Source organism: Corvus moneduloides, chromosome 24, assembly GCF_009650955.1.
Source record: "Corvus moneduloides isolate bCorMon1 chromosome 24, bCorMon1.pri, whole genome shotgun sequence".
Taxonomy (NCBI): Eukaryota; Metazoa; Chordata; class Aves; order Passeriformes; family Corvidae; genus Corvus; species Corvus moneduloides.
In genome coordinates, this window is record NC_045499.1 from 4568080 (window position 1) to 4583925 (window position 15846).

At 62.8% G+C, this 15846-nt stretch overlaps 1 protein-coding gene across 2 annotated transcripts; it reads right to left on the reverse strand.

Annotated features, from left to right (window-relative positions):
• Window positions 1–787: 787 nt before the first annotated feature.
• TFEB (transcription factor EB) lies at window positions 788–15684 on the reverse strand. 2 transcript variants are annotated; one of them, XM_032133309.1, is made up of 9 exons: window positions 15376–15684; window positions 5257–5501; window positions 4932–5186; window positions 4769–4849; window positions 4056–4176; window positions 3840–3896; window positions 3388–3463; window positions 3115–3262; window positions 788–2812 (listed from the first exon to the last, which is right to left on the reverse strand). In XM_032133309.1, exons 2-9 carry the CDS (start codon window positions 5449–5451, stop codon window positions 2372–2374), a joined length of 1374 nt encoding a protein of 457 aa, XP_031989200.1. In that variant the 5' UTR covers window positions 5452–5501; window positions 15376–15684; the 3' UTR covers window positions 788–2371. The 2 variants fall into 2 exon arrangements, with proteins under 2 accessions (XP_031989200.1, XP_031989199.1); XM_032133308.1 differs by lacking the exon at window positions 15376–15684 and adding an exon at window positions 5899–6091.
• Between the last annotated feature and the right edge of the window lie 162 nt (window positions 15685–15846).

Consider the following 15846-nt stretch of genomic DNA (forward strand, 5'->3'; position numbering starts at 1 on the left):
TCCCCCTCTGAAGTGTCTGGAACCACTCGCTCCTTCTCTCCCCCCCCCCTCCACCACCACCACCTTCGGCCTCTTCTCGCTCTTTTTTCCCCCCTCCTTCTCCTTTTAATAAAGTTTCCAAGATTAGCCCCTGTGATTTTTCCAGCATGGGAAGTCTGTTTTAAGGTGGATTTTCTTGCTTGCTTTCCCCTCCTGGGTGTGTTTAACACCAGCACCGAGGGGAGTGGGAACCTGGCACGTGGCTGAGGGGCTGCAGACGAGGTGTGGGATGAGTTTTGCCAGGCACAGGCTCAGCAGGATACTTTATAAGTAGATTTTTCCTCTTGCAATGGGCAGGAGAGTCCCCAAAACCTGCCTGGACCAGCCCCCAGAGGGGTTTTGCAGCACCCTGAGGTGATGCAGATCCAGTCCTCCACCCAGGACAAAGAAGAAGCTGCCACGCTCCAGGATGTTGTAAATAAATATATTTTTAATGATTCTTCTTCCATCCCAGTTCATTCTTTTTATACATTTATTTATAAAACAGTAGTAAAATTTTTTAATCAGAGCACAGTGCATTAAAAAAAAAACAAAACAAAACAAAAAAACCCAAAAAAAAACAACAAAAAAAAAGAAAAACAAACAAAACTCCCAAAAAGATTTAAAAAAAATAGTAATTATAATCCACAACTGTTTACTCACAGCCAGGGGAGACATCTCGTGCTGAGCAGTGGCCAGGCCTTGCCCACAGGTGCCCAAGGGCATCCTAAAGCCACAATAATCTCAATTTCCTGTGGGATTTCGTGTGCCTGCCCCTTCTGGAGGGCACAGAGCCGTGGCTCTCCCACACCCACAGGTCCCCAGCTCGGCCAGGGCTGACCCTGGCAGGGACAATTCTCTTTCCAGGCACTGATGGCAGCACACAAAGGGTGCCAAGGCCTCCTGTGAACACCCCCAGCCCCTCCAGCTCAGAGCCCAGAGCCCCTCTCTGCTCACCCAGTGTCCCCTCGGGTCCCTTCCCACTCCCTGCCCTGCTCCAGGGCCACTCCAACTCCTCCTCCCTCTTCCTCCCCACCTTCCTCACTTCCCCGCACCCTCACGTCCCACAGACCCCTCTCTAGGGCTGTCCCCCACTTCCAACCCCAAATCCAGCCACCACGGGGCATCTTTGTCCTCTCCAGGTCATCCAGGTCCAGGACAGGGGGCACCCAGTGACCCCCAGCCCCACACGGGCACCCCCAGCCCCACACGGGCACCCCCAGCCCGGGGGGGGGGGACGATGGCCAAGGGGTCTCCTCTCCCCAGCTCCCCTCCTCTCCCTCAATAAATCCATGGAGTGTTTTCCCTGGGAACAGCCCTTCCCTGCCCTTCCCAGCTCGCCCCCAGCCTCCAGCTGGGATGGAGGAGTCGGGACATGAGGCAGAGACCCAAAGCAGCTCCCCAGTACAGACCAGTCCTGGCTGGGGAACGAGCTGGTGACACCGGGAAGAGAAACAAGCCCCGAATTCCAAGCAGGTCAGGTTTGGCAGCTGGCACAAACCATCCTCCGGTCAGAGCCCGGACCTGCACGCCCACACGGGGCAGGACTCTCAAGAAGTACCCCCAAAAAGCCAAGTGTAAAAACCCTTTTATCCTTCCAGGAAGGAGCCGGGGCTCGGTGCCACGGGACAGGGACACTGCGGGGACACCTCGAGGAGGCTCAGGGTCACCTGGCACCTTTGCCCAGAGGTTTTGGGGTGGTGGGTGCTGCCCCACAAGGTGGGGGGTGCAGCAGGGGGTTGGTGGAGCATCAAACCCCCCCCAAACCCAGGTGTTGTGGGTGCCTTCAACACCCACCTGCAGACAGCACCCCCGGTGCCGTATTAACGAACGTGCACCAATTAACGCCTTGTCACCCTTCTGCAACCCTGGAGGCAGCGGGTGCTCCCAGGAAGGAGGAACTGGATGGACTGGGAAGCATCCAGGGGCTGGGGATGACTCCGTGGGGATGAAGGATCCCAGAGCAAGACGCCAAACCAGACACAAAGCTCGCAGCATCGTCCCTCTGCTCCCGGGGGCTCGAGGCTCCGAGGCACCACCCCAGGGGAAGGGGGTGAGGCCAGGAGGGTTCTGCTGAAAGGCGAAGCAGCCGAGATCTCGCTGCCAGGCTGTGGAATCTCGCAGTCAGGCCAACGCCACAGCAAAGCCAGGAAGGTCCATTCCCGCTCCTGGCAAAAAGAAGCTGCGAAAGACACGGCGGCACCTGGCGGGCCCGACCCGAGCCCCCGTTGCATAGAGAAATTACTCCTGGGAAGATTCAAGTGCATGGCAGGACGGGCTCCTGCTGCTGGGAGTGTCCTGGGACTTGCCCACCCAAAGCTGGCGCTGCAGCCCTCGCCCCAGCAGCTCCCCATCACAGCATGTCTGCGTCCTCCATGCTGAAGCTGCTCCGGCGACTGCTGGCCTTGGAGGCCTCCGGGGACATGGCCGAGAACAAGGGGTCAGAGGCCAGGGGCAGCATCGTGTCCTGCATCAGCATCAAGTCCAGCTCCTTCTTGGATAGGGATGGGAAGGAAGCGCTGTGGCCGGGCTCCAGGCTGTCCGGGAAGCCCTGGGAGCCGTCATCGAAGCTCAGGCTGTGGGTAAAGTCCAGCTGGTGATAGGGAGACTGCGGCGGCGCGGGCAGCGCCGGCTGCGGCTGCGATTCGGGGTCTGGGGGTGCCAGCAGTGGCTCCAGGGTGCCCTCGTCCCCGCTGGCTTCTTGCTTGACCACCTGCTGAGCCAGCTCGGCCACGTTGACGCCCGAAGGCGAGGAGGTGGGCAGCCCGTGGACGCGTGCCTGCATCTCCAGCTCCTGCCAAGGGGACACAGCGGGGCTTTGGTGGGGGTGTCACACTCGGGGACACGGCACGGGGACATTTATGGAGGCGGCAGGGACTGAGAAGCTCCCAGGGAAGCAGCCCATGGAAGATGCACGGTGATCCATGCAAAGCTCAGCACGCTCCGACACCAGGTTTGCCTCAAGACTTTGCTCCTGGTCGCTTCCCAGCCAAAAAAGGCAGGAGACCCCCCTGGCCATGCCCTCGGTGGGACAGGAGTGAGGGGCTGGTGGGGCTGGGGTGGAGCAGAGGGAGGGCAGAGCTCAGGGAAGCTCACCTGGATGCGGAGCAGCAGCTGCTTGTTGGTCATCTCCAGGCGCCGCGAGTGATTCTCCAGGTCCCGGGACCTCTGCAGGTCCTTCTGCATCCTCTTGATGTAATCCACAGACGCCTTCAGGATTGTCCCTTTGTTCCAGCGCACATCCCTGTCACCCGGGATGGGAAAAGAGATGGACCTGGATGCCAGCAGCATGGCCCCTCACCCCTGCTCCACCAAAAAGCCCCCAGTGATCCCAGTGATCCCAGCCCAGCAGGAGCCAGGGATACGTACAGGTCGTTCGCCTTGGGGATCAGCATTCCCAGCTCCTTGATGCGGTCGTTGATGTTGAACCTTCGCCGCCTCTCGACTGCGGGTGAGAGGAGAGGGGTGGAAGTGAGGGGGCAGCAGGAGCAGGGGAGGCTGCGTGTCACACGTGTCCCTCATGTCCCACATCCCACTGTCGTGCCCCAGCCAGACCCTGAGGAACTGGGGAGCTCAGGATGAGGAACCTCAGGAGCCACCCCTGCTCCACCCCTGGCCCAGCAGGTCTGAGCTCCCCCCAGGAGGACAGCGAGGTGGCTCCTGTACCCCACTTTGCCAGGAAGGAGGGGCTCAGGGGGTCTTTCCTGAGGGTCAGCTGGGATGAGAAGGGGGACACAGCTCAGAGAAAGCAGGAACGAGGATGAAGAGTGATGGGAAAATGGCTGTGGGGTCAGGAGAGGGGAAGGCAGAGCTGAACTCACTCAGGTTGTGATTGTCTTTCTTCTGGCGCTCTTTGGCCAGGGCTCGGCTCTCGGCATCTGCAAGAGACCCCACGATGTCACCGCGAGGGGACGAGGCTGCACCTCACCCCACGAGCATCCCGGGCTGGCACTGGAACCCCCGTACCCCCGTGGGGACAGGGCAGCCCCAGTTTTGTCACTTGCTGTCACCCCGCCCGCTCTGGGGCCGGGACGCACCTGTGAGTTCTCTCTTCTGGGTGAGGTCGGCGGGACAGGAGCTGCTGGTGACACCAACGAGCGACGCCGTCACCTGGGGGTCCCCACTGTAGACATTCATGTGACTGCTGGACATGGGCAGCTGGAAAGCAGAGGGACAGCTGGGTCAGCTGCAGGCAGGGCTGGGGACCGGGATCCAGCCCAGCTGGGATGGGAGTGCACAGCCTGGGCAGGTGGAATTGTCTTCCCAGCTCCTTAAAGCAGCTTTCATCAAAGAAAACAGGACTTCAAAGGGCACAGCTGATCCCCTCCCATGGCCAACATCTAAAATAGGGCAGATGAATCACATCTGAGAAGGGCTGGGCAGGATGAATCCCACTGGGAGGCCCAAGCTGCCACATGGATCTGACCCGGGACACGGTGCTGCTCTGGGGGAGCTCCTGCCAGAGGGAAACCTCTGCCGGCTCTGCCATCTCCCCACCCCTGGTCCCTCCCTGTGCCTCTCTCCCGCCTCTCCAGCTTTTTAAAAGGGTTCCCAGTTGTCCTCAAGGGGGAAAAACGCTGGAGGATTGATTCTTGTGGGTGTTGCTGCCTCCAGGGACAGGATTGGCTTGGGTGCCACCAAGGGGATGCGGGGGTGTGGCAGAAGGTCCCCTCTGTGCCACCTCCATCCCTGCACGGACAGGGCTGTGGGACCCCCCAGGTCCGGTCCCTTCCTGTCACCCCTCACTCACCGTGTTGGGCATGTGGACTTCGGGGTTCATGTAGCCCAAAACATCATCCAGGCGCATGATGTCATCGATGACCTCATCAAACTGAAAGGGAAAAGGACAATTGGGCTCCTCTGCCCTTCCCAGCACCTGGTGTGTCCCCAGCAGCCCGGTGACACCCCCTCACCTCCCGCTCGGGGTTGGAGCCGATGTTGAGCATGGCCATGGGGCTGTTGGGAGCGCTGTTGCCCGCCGAGGAGGACAGGACGTGGCCGGGCCGGACGCCGGGGGACGCGGCCGGGGGTGGCTTGGGAGAGTGGCTGGCAGGGCTGACGTGGGCAGCGAACTTGTTCCCGTAGGTTTCGGAGAGATAAGCCTGGACCTTCTTGTCCCGAGACTTCTGCAGGTGGTAGGTGGTGGGGTTCTCCAGGTAGGACTGGACCTGCGGGGACAAAACCCATCAGGGACCCCGCGGGCTGTCCCACACCCGGGCAGGGGGGACACCACGGTACCTTGAGGACCTCTCCGGGCACGGGCGGAGGGGACTGGAAGTGGACGGGGGTGTTGATGGCGGGGCTGGAGGCCACAGGCATGCGCTGCTGCTGCATGTAGTTCATCATCATCTGCTGCTGCACCCGCTCCCGCTCCGCTTCCTGCTGCGCCTGCTGCTTCATCAGCTCCATCCGCAGCCCGATGCGCGACGCCATGGTGAGACACCGGGCCAGGAGCCACGAGCCCGCCTGGCACCGAGGGCACCCTGCGAGGAGGACACGGCACGTCACCGACAGCCTTGCCCAGCGGGGAAACTGAGGCACGAGGAAGGAGGAGAAATCCCAGAGCGCCCACGCTGGATGGTGACTGATCCAGGAGGATCATCCCAGCGCTGGCGCTGCTGTCCCAGAGCAGGAGGACCAGGTCCCAGCACCCAGCCTGGCTGTAGGAGCCCCCACCAGCTGCCTCCTTACAGAAAACAGGGATGGGAAAGTCAAAAGCACCCCAGGGAAGCTCCTGAGAAGGGCGACAGCTGAGAATGAGGATGAGGAAGGGTGGCCGGAGCTGAGATTGACAAGGAGAGTGAGGGAAATGAGGGCCTGGCAGGAAGGACGAGCCGGGAACCGCGATGGAGCAGCCAGGACCCCGCACCGTACACTCACCCCGGAGCCACTTCCCAAACACCGCAGCGACGGCAGAACCCACAGCGAGCCCGGCAGCGAAAGGGAAAGAGAAAGCGAGGGAAGAGCAGGAAGAAAAGGCCGGCGGGTGCCAGGAGCCGGGGACAGCTTTAACCCCCAGCCCGGCCGTGCCCGAGCCCGGCTCCGGCGCGGGGCGAACAAGGCGGGCTCTGTGCGGGGCCGGCACGCGAGCGCGGGGACGGGGGGGACCGCAGCGGCCCCCGGCCGGCACAGACCGGCCCTTGTTCCCCCGGACAAAGGGGACGGCGGCCCGCGGAGGGCGGAGGATGCCGGGGCACGGGGAGCCGCCCCAGCCACCGCCGCCAGGGCTTTCCACGGGGCCGCTTTCCCGCGCGGGGCCGGGATGCGGGAGGTGCCTTAAGGGATGCGGGTCTGGAGCGCGGCATCGCAGGGAAGCGGAGCACGAGAGGCAAAGGAAAAGCTGCGAGGGGAAGAGGCAGGAGGGGAAAACCAGGCAGGTTTTGCTGTTTAAATGCGAGGTGGGATCAGAGACGGGTGGCGGCCACGCAGAGCCGGTGCCACGCGCTACCCGGAGGGGAAATTAAATCAAGGCAGCACGGACGGCAACGCGATTACACAGCTCAAGAGCAGCTATTGAGCGGCGAGGGGAAGGGAATTAATTAGCCATGGTGGCCTGTCCGAAGGGGGATGGGAGCCCGGAGCCTGGGCCAGCGATCCACCGGAGCTTCGTTAAGGGGGATGTGCAAACAGCCCGAGAGGAGGGCACGGGGGGTGGTGCCGGGATGAGAAACAGCAGAACTCTGGAAAAGACCCCGGTGAGAGCCCACAGAGGATGGAACAAGGCTGAACTAAGGGGGAAACCCAGAGCTGATGCCCACGGGGGATGTACAACCCCAAACACGAAGGGAAGGGCGAGAGGCTTTTCTCAGGAAGGGCTGGCACTCGTGGGAGCTCGAGGATGTCACGGGAAGGGTGCCGAGGCACAGCCGCCCACAACACAGAACCCACTGAGCCCTGCTGGCCCCGGTGCCACCACCCAGCCTGGCTGCAGGATCTCCCCTTATAGAAACCAGGAGTGGGAGAGCCAAAAGCTCCCCAAGAAGAGCTGCAGAAGATGAGGAGGAAGATGGGGAAGGGTGGCGAGAGCTGGGCTTGGTGAGGAGAGGGGGGAAATTAGGTCAGGTTTAAAATAACCCCTTTGGTTCTGCTTGGCTTCCCCCCCACCCCCCAAAATGCTGAGCAGCTTCTGCTTTCGCTCTGAGTCAGCCCCAGCAGGAGGGCGGCAGCGGGACAGGATGGGGACCCGGGGCCCACGTCCCACCCTGGGGACACATCCCAGCCTCCCCTGGTCCATCTCCAGAAGAGCAATGGAATGGCAGCTCCATCCTGTTATTCCTGTGAGGGCACCCAGAGGTTCTCCCACTGAGCCGGATCCCAGCACCAGTGGGAGCCCCAAACTGGTCCCTACTGGAAGGAGATACTGGCGAGGCTCATCCTGGTGCACAGGGAGGCCCAGCAGTGGTGGGAGGCCCAGGGTGGGAGATGGAGCAGCTGGGAAGGGGATGGAGGGGCTGGAGGGTGGCTGAAAGGGAGGGAAAAGCTGGATGATCCCAGCCCCTCTCCACACTCCAAATCCACTTTTCCTGTCTGGAGAAACGCAGGACACGGGGCTGTCCAGGCTCCAGCCGTGCTCCATCAGCACCCCCCAACCCCACAGCGGGGCCGGAGCCAGGGAATGCATCTCCCTCCCAAATATCTCTGCCGCTACTCAGCACCACGGTTATTTCTGGCCCTTCCTTGCTCTCTCTCTGGGGGTGTTATTTCAGCAAGAACCCAGCGTCCCGGGATGGCACTCGGGGGTGGCTCCAGCTGGAGGATCCCCAGAGCTGCCCCAACCCTCTCTCAGCCCTCTCAGGACTTCGCACAGCCCCGAGCTGACCCTCAGCCCTGCGGTGACAGTGACAGCCGGTGGTGGCATGGGGGCGGCTGCTCAGCAACCGCTGGGACGTGCTGGAGGGACATCGGGTGCTGGAGGGACATCGGGTGCTGGAGGGACATCGGGTGCTGCCCCGCAACGCCGGGGGCCGGGCTGGTGACAGACCCACTGCCCGAGCTGGCAGGGGGCCCCCAGGGCCACCTGAAGGGACACAACACCTGGAGAAGCCACAGCAACGTGCCCAGGCTCAGGTGTGGGTGAGAAATCCAAGCTGCCGGCAGGCGTTTTCCAGATTTAGCCCCGGGGATCGCGTTACCCTCCCAGGGGAGGTGGCACCGTCCTGTCCGCCTGGCACGGCCACAGCACCCCCTGCGAGTGCCACACGCCTCCTTCTGCCACCCCTCTGAGCAGGGGGAGCGATGCCCTGCCGGGCTGAGAACCCCCAAACTCACGGCGCCAGGCAGCGCTGCCCAGCCCCGCTCCCTCCCGTGTTTTATTTGCCGGTCGATCGTGGCCGTTTATGAGCGGAAAAATCAATCAGCAAAAAATCAATCAGCAGCTCCAGGAGGGAGCGGGGACCCCCGGGGGAAGGAGGGGGGACAGGGCAGGCACCATCCACCCACCCAAACCCCGCTCTGGGCTGGCAGCTGAGGGGCAGTGGAAAGGAAAAGGAGAAGAAAGAAGTGAAAACAGCTTCGCTGCTCGCCACGGGCCGGCCCAGCCTTCCCTTCCTTCCTTCCTTCCTCGTTTCTCGTTTTCAAACGCCGGGGGGTGGGGACGGACACGGGGGTGGCAGGGAGGGAGCACAGGGGACCCCAGCCCGGGCAGGCACAGCTGGGTCCAGACAGCCCCGAGCCCAGGGTTTGCTCCAGGAGCACCCGATGTCACCCAGCTGCCACCCCACAAAGCCACCCCACGTGTGTGGGGACAGGGGGACAGTGAGGCAGGGGTTACCTGGGTGCAGAACAGAGGGGCTGGGGAACCCTGCAGGTGCCAGGGCCAGCAGGTCACAGCTCCTCCGTGCTCCGGGCCAGCCCCGTGTTCCTCATTTTCAGTGGCCACGTGGGGAGCGGGGAGGGAGGGAAGTTGCAAAAAAAACCCCCTCCAAACCTGCTTGTTTTTGTCACAGGAGTGAGCAACAGGGCTGAGAAAAAGCGTGGAAAAATTGATGCAGCCACTGCCACCGGGGCACAGGAGCCAGGGCTGGGTCTGTCCCAAGGGCGGGCAAAAGCTGTCCCTTGTCACTCCAGGGGATGTGGCACGCAGGGATCCCTCACCCCCCGTGTGCCCAGAGTGGGTGCAGAGTAAGAACCTGGATTACAGGTGGAAAAGAGGCTGGAAAAGATGAAGTTTAGGGAAGATGTCAAGAAAGATGGAGAGGGCCTGGAGCACCAGCACACAGGGCAGGGAGAGATGGGATATTGGGATAAAATTCCTCTCTGTGAGGGTGGGGAGGGGCTGGCACAGGGTGCACAGAGAAGCTGTGGCTTCCCCTGCATCCCTGGAAGTGTCCAAAGCCAGGCTGGAGCAGCCTGGGACAGTGGAAGGCGTCCCTGCCCATGGAACATGCGGAGCTTTAAGGTCCCCAAGCATTCTGTGATTAATTACACAGCCCAGCAGCACGGGGCAGTCCCTCCAGCACTCCCAGTGGGTCCCCAGCAGGATGGCAGTGCCACAAGAAGGACACGCTGCTGGGCACACCCCAAGGCTGCTCTGCACCAGAGGATCTGCTCTGATCCTCTGCTCCCTCCACGGAGAGGGAGATCCAGGCCAGAACGCAGCTGGACCCACCTGTCCCTGCCCAGCTGGGCCCAGCCTCGTGGCCACCCCTGGGGCACTCACCCAGACTTGGCAAGGCCACCACGGGGGTGACTGATGCCATGACAGGGCACCCGCAGTGCCAGGGCTCAGCGAGAATCCTTCATCTTCCCGGGAAGGATTTGGGGTGGGCAGCCCCAGGAAGGAGCTGCAGGATGGGGGTCTCAGGAAGGATTTGGGGTGGGCAGCGCCAGGAAGGAGATGCAGGATGGGGGTCTCAGGAAGAATTTGGGGTGGGCAGCGCCAGGAAGGAGCTGCAGGATGGGGGTCTCAGGAAGGATTTGGGGTGGGCAGCACCAGGAGGAGCTGTGGGACAGGGGTCTCAGGAAGGATTTGGGGTGGGCAGCCCCAGGAAGGAGCTGCGGGACAGGGGTCTCAGGAAAGGACTCCTCCCCACAAACAGGGACATCAGGCAGTAGGGCCATCCTCAGAAACCCTCATCCAACACCAACGCTGACCATGAGGTCAGACCGGACACTCCAGAGATCCCATCCAGTCTCTGCAATGAGGAAAACAGGAGGAGAACCCCATTTCCAACCCCAGCGAGCAGCAGTGCCCTCCCCACCACCCACCCAGGAGCCGTATGGGGCAGCTGGATGGGACTGAGCTCCTGGGATCGCTGGGAACCATCCCAGCCCCATCCAGAGGCTCCTTCCCTGCGCTCAGAGCACGCAGCCCTGAAAGGGAGAAGGAGCAGGCAAAGGAGGGGCTTGGCAGAGCCACGCCGGGGTCAGTTGACAGCAGCAGCGAGAGCCTGAGTCACCGGGACTGTTTTTAGCCCCGGCATCTCAGCAACGTGGAGCGGGACGTTGTTAACAGGCGCTGGGTCAGAGGCCAAATGTTTTCCCTGCCCTGAGTTAAACACCGCGCCTGGAAAAGGCCGAGGGATCCGGCACGGGAAAAACATTACCGGGGCTGGCCCAAAACACCCAGGTAAGCCTGGCCCGCCCAGAAGGGGTCAGGGAATCGGTGGAGGGAGAAGCATCGGTTCCCGGTGCCACGCAGGGCTGCGTGTCCTTTGTCACGGCGTCGCTGAGTAAATGGGGTGCAGAAAAAGCGCCCTGGTTCTGGGGGTGCCAAGGCAAGGCCAGGAGAACCATTATGGGGTTAATGATACACACACAGCCTTGCTCCGGTGTCTCTCCACCCCAAAAGTTCTCTCTTCCACCCCAAAAAACCCACCCAGCTGAGGGATGGCTGCAGATCACGCTCACAGCTGGAGGTTGGCAACTCCAGGCCAGAGTTTGGGTGCAGGGAGAGGCAGGGAGACCCCCGGGACCCCAAAACAGAGGGGCTGGACCCTCTAAAGCTGAGCAGGAGCTGCAGAGGCCTGATTGAAACATCACTGTCCGACTGACCGCGCTGGGAATTCACAGCCCCTGCCCCCTGCGCGGCCTCCCCCCCCTCCCCCGGCGGCAGCAATTAAAAATAAAAGTGCGAACGGGCAGGAGGATGGGCTGAGCCGCCAGCCCGGGCGCGGTGATTAATCAGCGCCCTATCGCGGGGACACAGGAGGGGACCGCGGTGACCTTGGAGGGGACGGGCAGGCTCCAGGTCCTGCTCCACATCCCGCTCGCTCCCTTCGGGAAAGGAGAGAGCCGGCAGCGCAGCCCCGAAGGAAAAGCCCGGCTCGGGGTCACTTGCGGGAGGTTTGGGTGTCGGCTTTTTTAAATAACCGCGTACACCAGCACCCAGGGGAACCGGCGGGACAGCACATCCCGGCCCCCAGCTGGGATCCACGGAGCTGCGACAGCACCGCCACACACTCCAATATGCTAGAAACCATCCCAAAAAGTGGGGATGCTCGGCAAAACCAGCGCAGGAGCTCCGCGCGCCCCAAGCTCGCGGTGCCACCTGCCACCAGCACCAGGTGCAAGGTGACAGCGGCCACTCCGTGCCCCGGCACTCCCAGCGCCGCCTCCATCCCTCCTCCCTCCCTCCCTGCGAGCTCCATGCTGCTGGAAGGAGGTAATATTTATAAATACGCCGCGTCCAGCCCCCAGCGCCCAGCCCGGAGGCTCGGTGGAGGCAGAGCCCGTGCAACCATCCCAGGGCCGGCAGCCCCAGGAATAAAGAAAGTGGGGACAGCCCATGGGCTCCCAAAGCAGCCCAGCGCTCGCCATCCCCCCCCCCCGGCAGCACCTCTCGTGCCCGGCCAGCGCCGCTTACCCGCTCGGGAGAGATTTGTGCCGTCCCCTCCTTTCTGCCAGGCTCAGCCCGGCACTTTCCTGCTCCGTGAAGGTCAAACTGCTCTCTCGGGAGCCCCCGCTGCCAACCCAGCCCCGGGCCTGGCACGGTGCCGGCGCCACCGGGGCTGGTCCTGGCCACGGGCGCTGCCGCCTCTCCCGGGCACGTTGCGCCGGTTGGACCCGTGGAGGAGCCCAGAGGTTTTTCCCATCAAGCTGGGATTTCTCCTTCGCTTGGCCCAGGACCCGAAATACTCAGCCAAACCCGCTGGCACCTACTCCCTCCTCCCCTAGGAGCAGGAAAACGCTCCCCGTGTGTGCCAAGGTGGCTGCAGCCCCCTCCTCATCTCCTCCAAAAAATCCCCACCCCGTGCGGCTCCTCCAAAATCCCGAGGACTCCGCCTGGGCAGGAGCCAGCGCTGCTGCCCTCGCTTGTCCCCGAGGCTCCAAGAACTCCCCTGGCCGTCCCCACACTGCTGGGAGTTTCAGGTTTATCCGGAATTTGCACCCATTTAAGCAAAGGAGGGGACCGAGGCTCAGCGCAGGGCGTGGGGAGTTTGTTTGGAGCTGAACGCACTCGGAGGAAAGGTGACAAAACCCCGGGGGCGATTCATTAGAAGAGGCTTTAAAGATAAGGTGGCACAACCTGTGGGCACCGGAGATGTGGCACCGGGACACCCTGAGCCCTTCCCAGGTGATCGCACGCAACGCCCGCTGCAAATCATCCCACGGTGCCCATCCCAAAGCTCCTGCTCCAGCTCTGCAGGACTGACCTCCCCAAAACACCCCCCAAAACCTCCCCTGGGTCTCCAGAGGTGGAGCATCCCCCATTCCCGGTTTTCTCAGCCTTCCTGGAAGGCGAGGAGCAGGAGCCAGGGCCTCCCGGATTCCTGGGCTGACCATGTCAGGGGACCCCGTGCACGCAAATCCGCTCGGAAAACCGGCTCCAACCAAAAGCCAGGTGCCAGGAGGAGGGACACGAACTCGGAATGGATTAGGGAAGAGCCATCGGGGCTTTTACTGGGCATGCCAGCGAGAGGAAAAAAATCCCTGAGCACACAATCCCTGTGTGGTCAGGAAGAGATCACCCCCTCTTCTACCCTTCCAAGTGTCACAGCGCCGGTGACAACGACCACGGCTCGTCCTGGGAATCACCGGTGTGATCCCGGCTGCATCCACACCGGGATCACGCAGCTTGGCAAAGCTCATGGAGGTGGTGGCACCACGGGAAGGCCACCGCAGGGCGGTGACAGCACACCTGGCACCTCCGAGCACTCTCTGCTCTTTTATGGGGGAGTCAAACACCCAGCGCTGGCTCCTTGGGATCCTCCTGGGATCCCTGGGAACCTCCCAGAGCAAACAGGGGGTCTGGGAAGTTGTCACGGAACAGCCACCACAAGCACGGTTGCCACGATGCTGCCACAGGGACGTGTGGTGGCACTGCCAGGCCGCAGCCCCACGCCCAGGATGCCGCTGCTTCCCCCTGTCCACTTCCTCTTTGTCCGGGATACGGGATAACCCCACACAGGGCAGTTACAAAACAGCTCCCTTGGGGCGAGTCCAGCTTGAGGTGCCCTCTAAAACCACCCCAAAAACTCCAGCTGTCCCCAGGGGTGGAGCACAGAGGGGACAGGGATGTGGCAGCTCCGTCCCTCCTGTCTGCATCCCAAGAAAGGAGGGAGAAACAGCAATCCAGGGATGAGATCCCATCACATCAGACCCCCAGCTCCCCACTGCGACACAGGAGGATCCATGGCGAGCCAGAGGATGTTTTCACCCTCAGCACGGTGGATGTTTTTGAGGGGAACACCCCCAGCATGGCCTCCCCAGCCCCATTTCCCTGTTTGTTGTGCTGCTCGGGCCACCCCACCCTCGGCCCTGGGAATGTGCCCCCTGCTCCGATGATCCATCACATTATCCCAAGGGGCTCTTCCCGTTCCCCACAGCACTTCCAGGCAAACAGGGAACTGTAAGCGGGGCAGGGCAGGGCAGGGCAGGGCAGACCAGGAACACACACGTGCCGCGAACTGGGAGCCGTGGAGCGTGGAAAAAGCAATAAAAGGCCTGGCTGGAATCACAGCTCCATCCCAAACACCCGGATGCTGGATGGCCCCGCTGCAGCCAGCTCCACCCCGGCGCAGTTTCCGACTGATAAGGGCGGGCAGGCCAGGCCGGCATCCCTCGGAAAACACGCAGGGCCAGCATCCCTCGGGAAGCAAACCCAGAATCCCTCAGGAAGCGAACCCAGCATCCCTGGGAAAACACCGGGCTCCCCTCCACGGGTCACCACATGCTGGCCTGACCCACGGCCACCATCCCCACCCAAATCTGGGTGTGTTCCCAACTCCGGCCACCCCGATCCCCAAATTCCCACCGCTCCCCAGCACGGTTTTCCGCGCTGGATCCTTCCAGCAGCAGGTGAGCGAGCTCAGGCTGGGAGAAACCAGCCCCACTCCCAGCTCCGGCCGGAGCAGCCGTGCATGAAGCCAAGCAAACATGGCAGGGAAGTACAGAGGAAGGGGGGGGGAAAGAAAAAATAACCCCCCCAATCCGTCCCTTCGCTGCCTGCCGGACTCTGTTATATAAAAAACACCAACTCCCCCCGTGCCCCAAGGGCCGGGAACGCGCAGGAGCGCCGGGATTCCTGGAAGCGGGCCCTGCTTTCCCCCGGACTTGCACCGGCTTATTTATTTATCTTAGAGGAGCACAATAACCACCAGATTCTCTTCGTGTTTCTATTTTTTTTTTTTTTTTCGTTTTTTGGGTTTTTTTTTTTTTAAGGAAATTTCCCCCATCATCTGACTCCCCGAAGCTCTGGGGGCTACGTAATCCTTTCCTGCCTCGCAATTAATTCATGAATATAATTAATCGGCCTCTGGAGGCTTGGGGCAGCCCCCTCTATGCCTCCCTAAATTCCCCGGGAGGGAGGGGACACACTGTGTGTCCTCTTGGTGACCCCCGAAAAGCCGTGTGACACGAGGTAGCCCAACTTTTCCCATCCTTTCAGACCCCAAAAGGGGTCCCACTTTGCGTTCCCCAAACCGGGGGGTGCCCGGGACCCCCCGAGCGCACCCCGGCTGTCCTGCAGCATCCGTGCCTCAGTTTCCCCACGCGCGGAGCACCGGGTTCGGGGGGGGTTCCCGATGGGAAAGGCGACCAGGGCAGGTCCCCTCGGGCTGCCGGGGGTCTCGCAGCCCCCAGGACCGCCGGGTTTTGGGAGGGGGCACCGGGATGAGCTGCCGGAGACCCCCAAAACCCCCGCAGTGCCAGGAGCAGCCGGGCTGGAGCTTCCCGGGGGCCGCTGCCGGGGGCGAGGAGAGGCACGGGGAGCGCGGGGGGGGGGGGGGGGGGGGTATTATTTACAGCAAAATAAGGGGGAAAAGAGCAACTACGAGTTCAAAGCGGCCCGGGATGGCGCAGGAGGGGGGGAGAGCACCCCAACACCCCCATAACACCCCCACAAGGTGGGCTCCGAGCTGCACGGCTGCTGAGCCCCCCTCCCCGGGGACCCCCGGGACCCCTTGCCCCTGCACTCACCCGTGGGGAGCGGTGAAGGAAACGAAGTGGTTCGGCTCCGCTCGGCTGCGCTCGGGTCTGCTCGGCCTCGCTCGGCTGCTCTCGGCCCGGCTCGGTTCGGCTCCTCGGCTCCGTTCAGTTCAGTTCGGCCCCGCTCGCGCCGGTTCGGCTGCGCTCGGTTGGGCTCCTCGGCTCAGTTCGGCTCCACTCGGCTCTGCTCGCCCCGGCTCAGTTCGTCTTCTCGGCCCGGTTCGGCGGCGCTCGGGCCGGTTCGGCGGCGCTAGGCGCGGTTCGGTCGGGCTGCTCGGCTCGGCTCGGCTCGGCGCAGTCCGGCCCGGTTCGGCCCGGCTCGGCCCCGTGCCGAGGGAGGGCAGCAGCAGCGCCCGCCCGGCCCGGCGCGGCCCGTTCCGCTGCCCTCGCTCCGCTCCGCCGGCCCCGGGCACGCCGGGAGCTGCAGTCCGCGCCTGCCGGGACTTGTAGTCCCCGCCCGGG

What these genes read in the sequence shown, in the direction of transcription:
- TFEB (XM_032133309.1), bottom strand. Translation starts at nt 5,451, where the DNA reads ATGGCGTCGCGCATCGGGCTGCGGATGGAGCTGATGAAGCAGCAGGCG. An exon ending in ATCCCCAAGGCGAACGACCT is followed by an intron (nt 3,263 to 3,387) that starts GTACGTATCCCT and finishes CCCGGGTGACAG; the next exon opens with GGATGTGCGCTGGAACAAAG. An exon ending in AGCTGCTGCTCCGCATCCAG is followed by an intron (nt 2,813 to 3,114) that starts GTGAGCTTCCCT and finishes TCCCCTTGGCAG; the next exon opens with GAGCTGGAGATGCAGGCACG.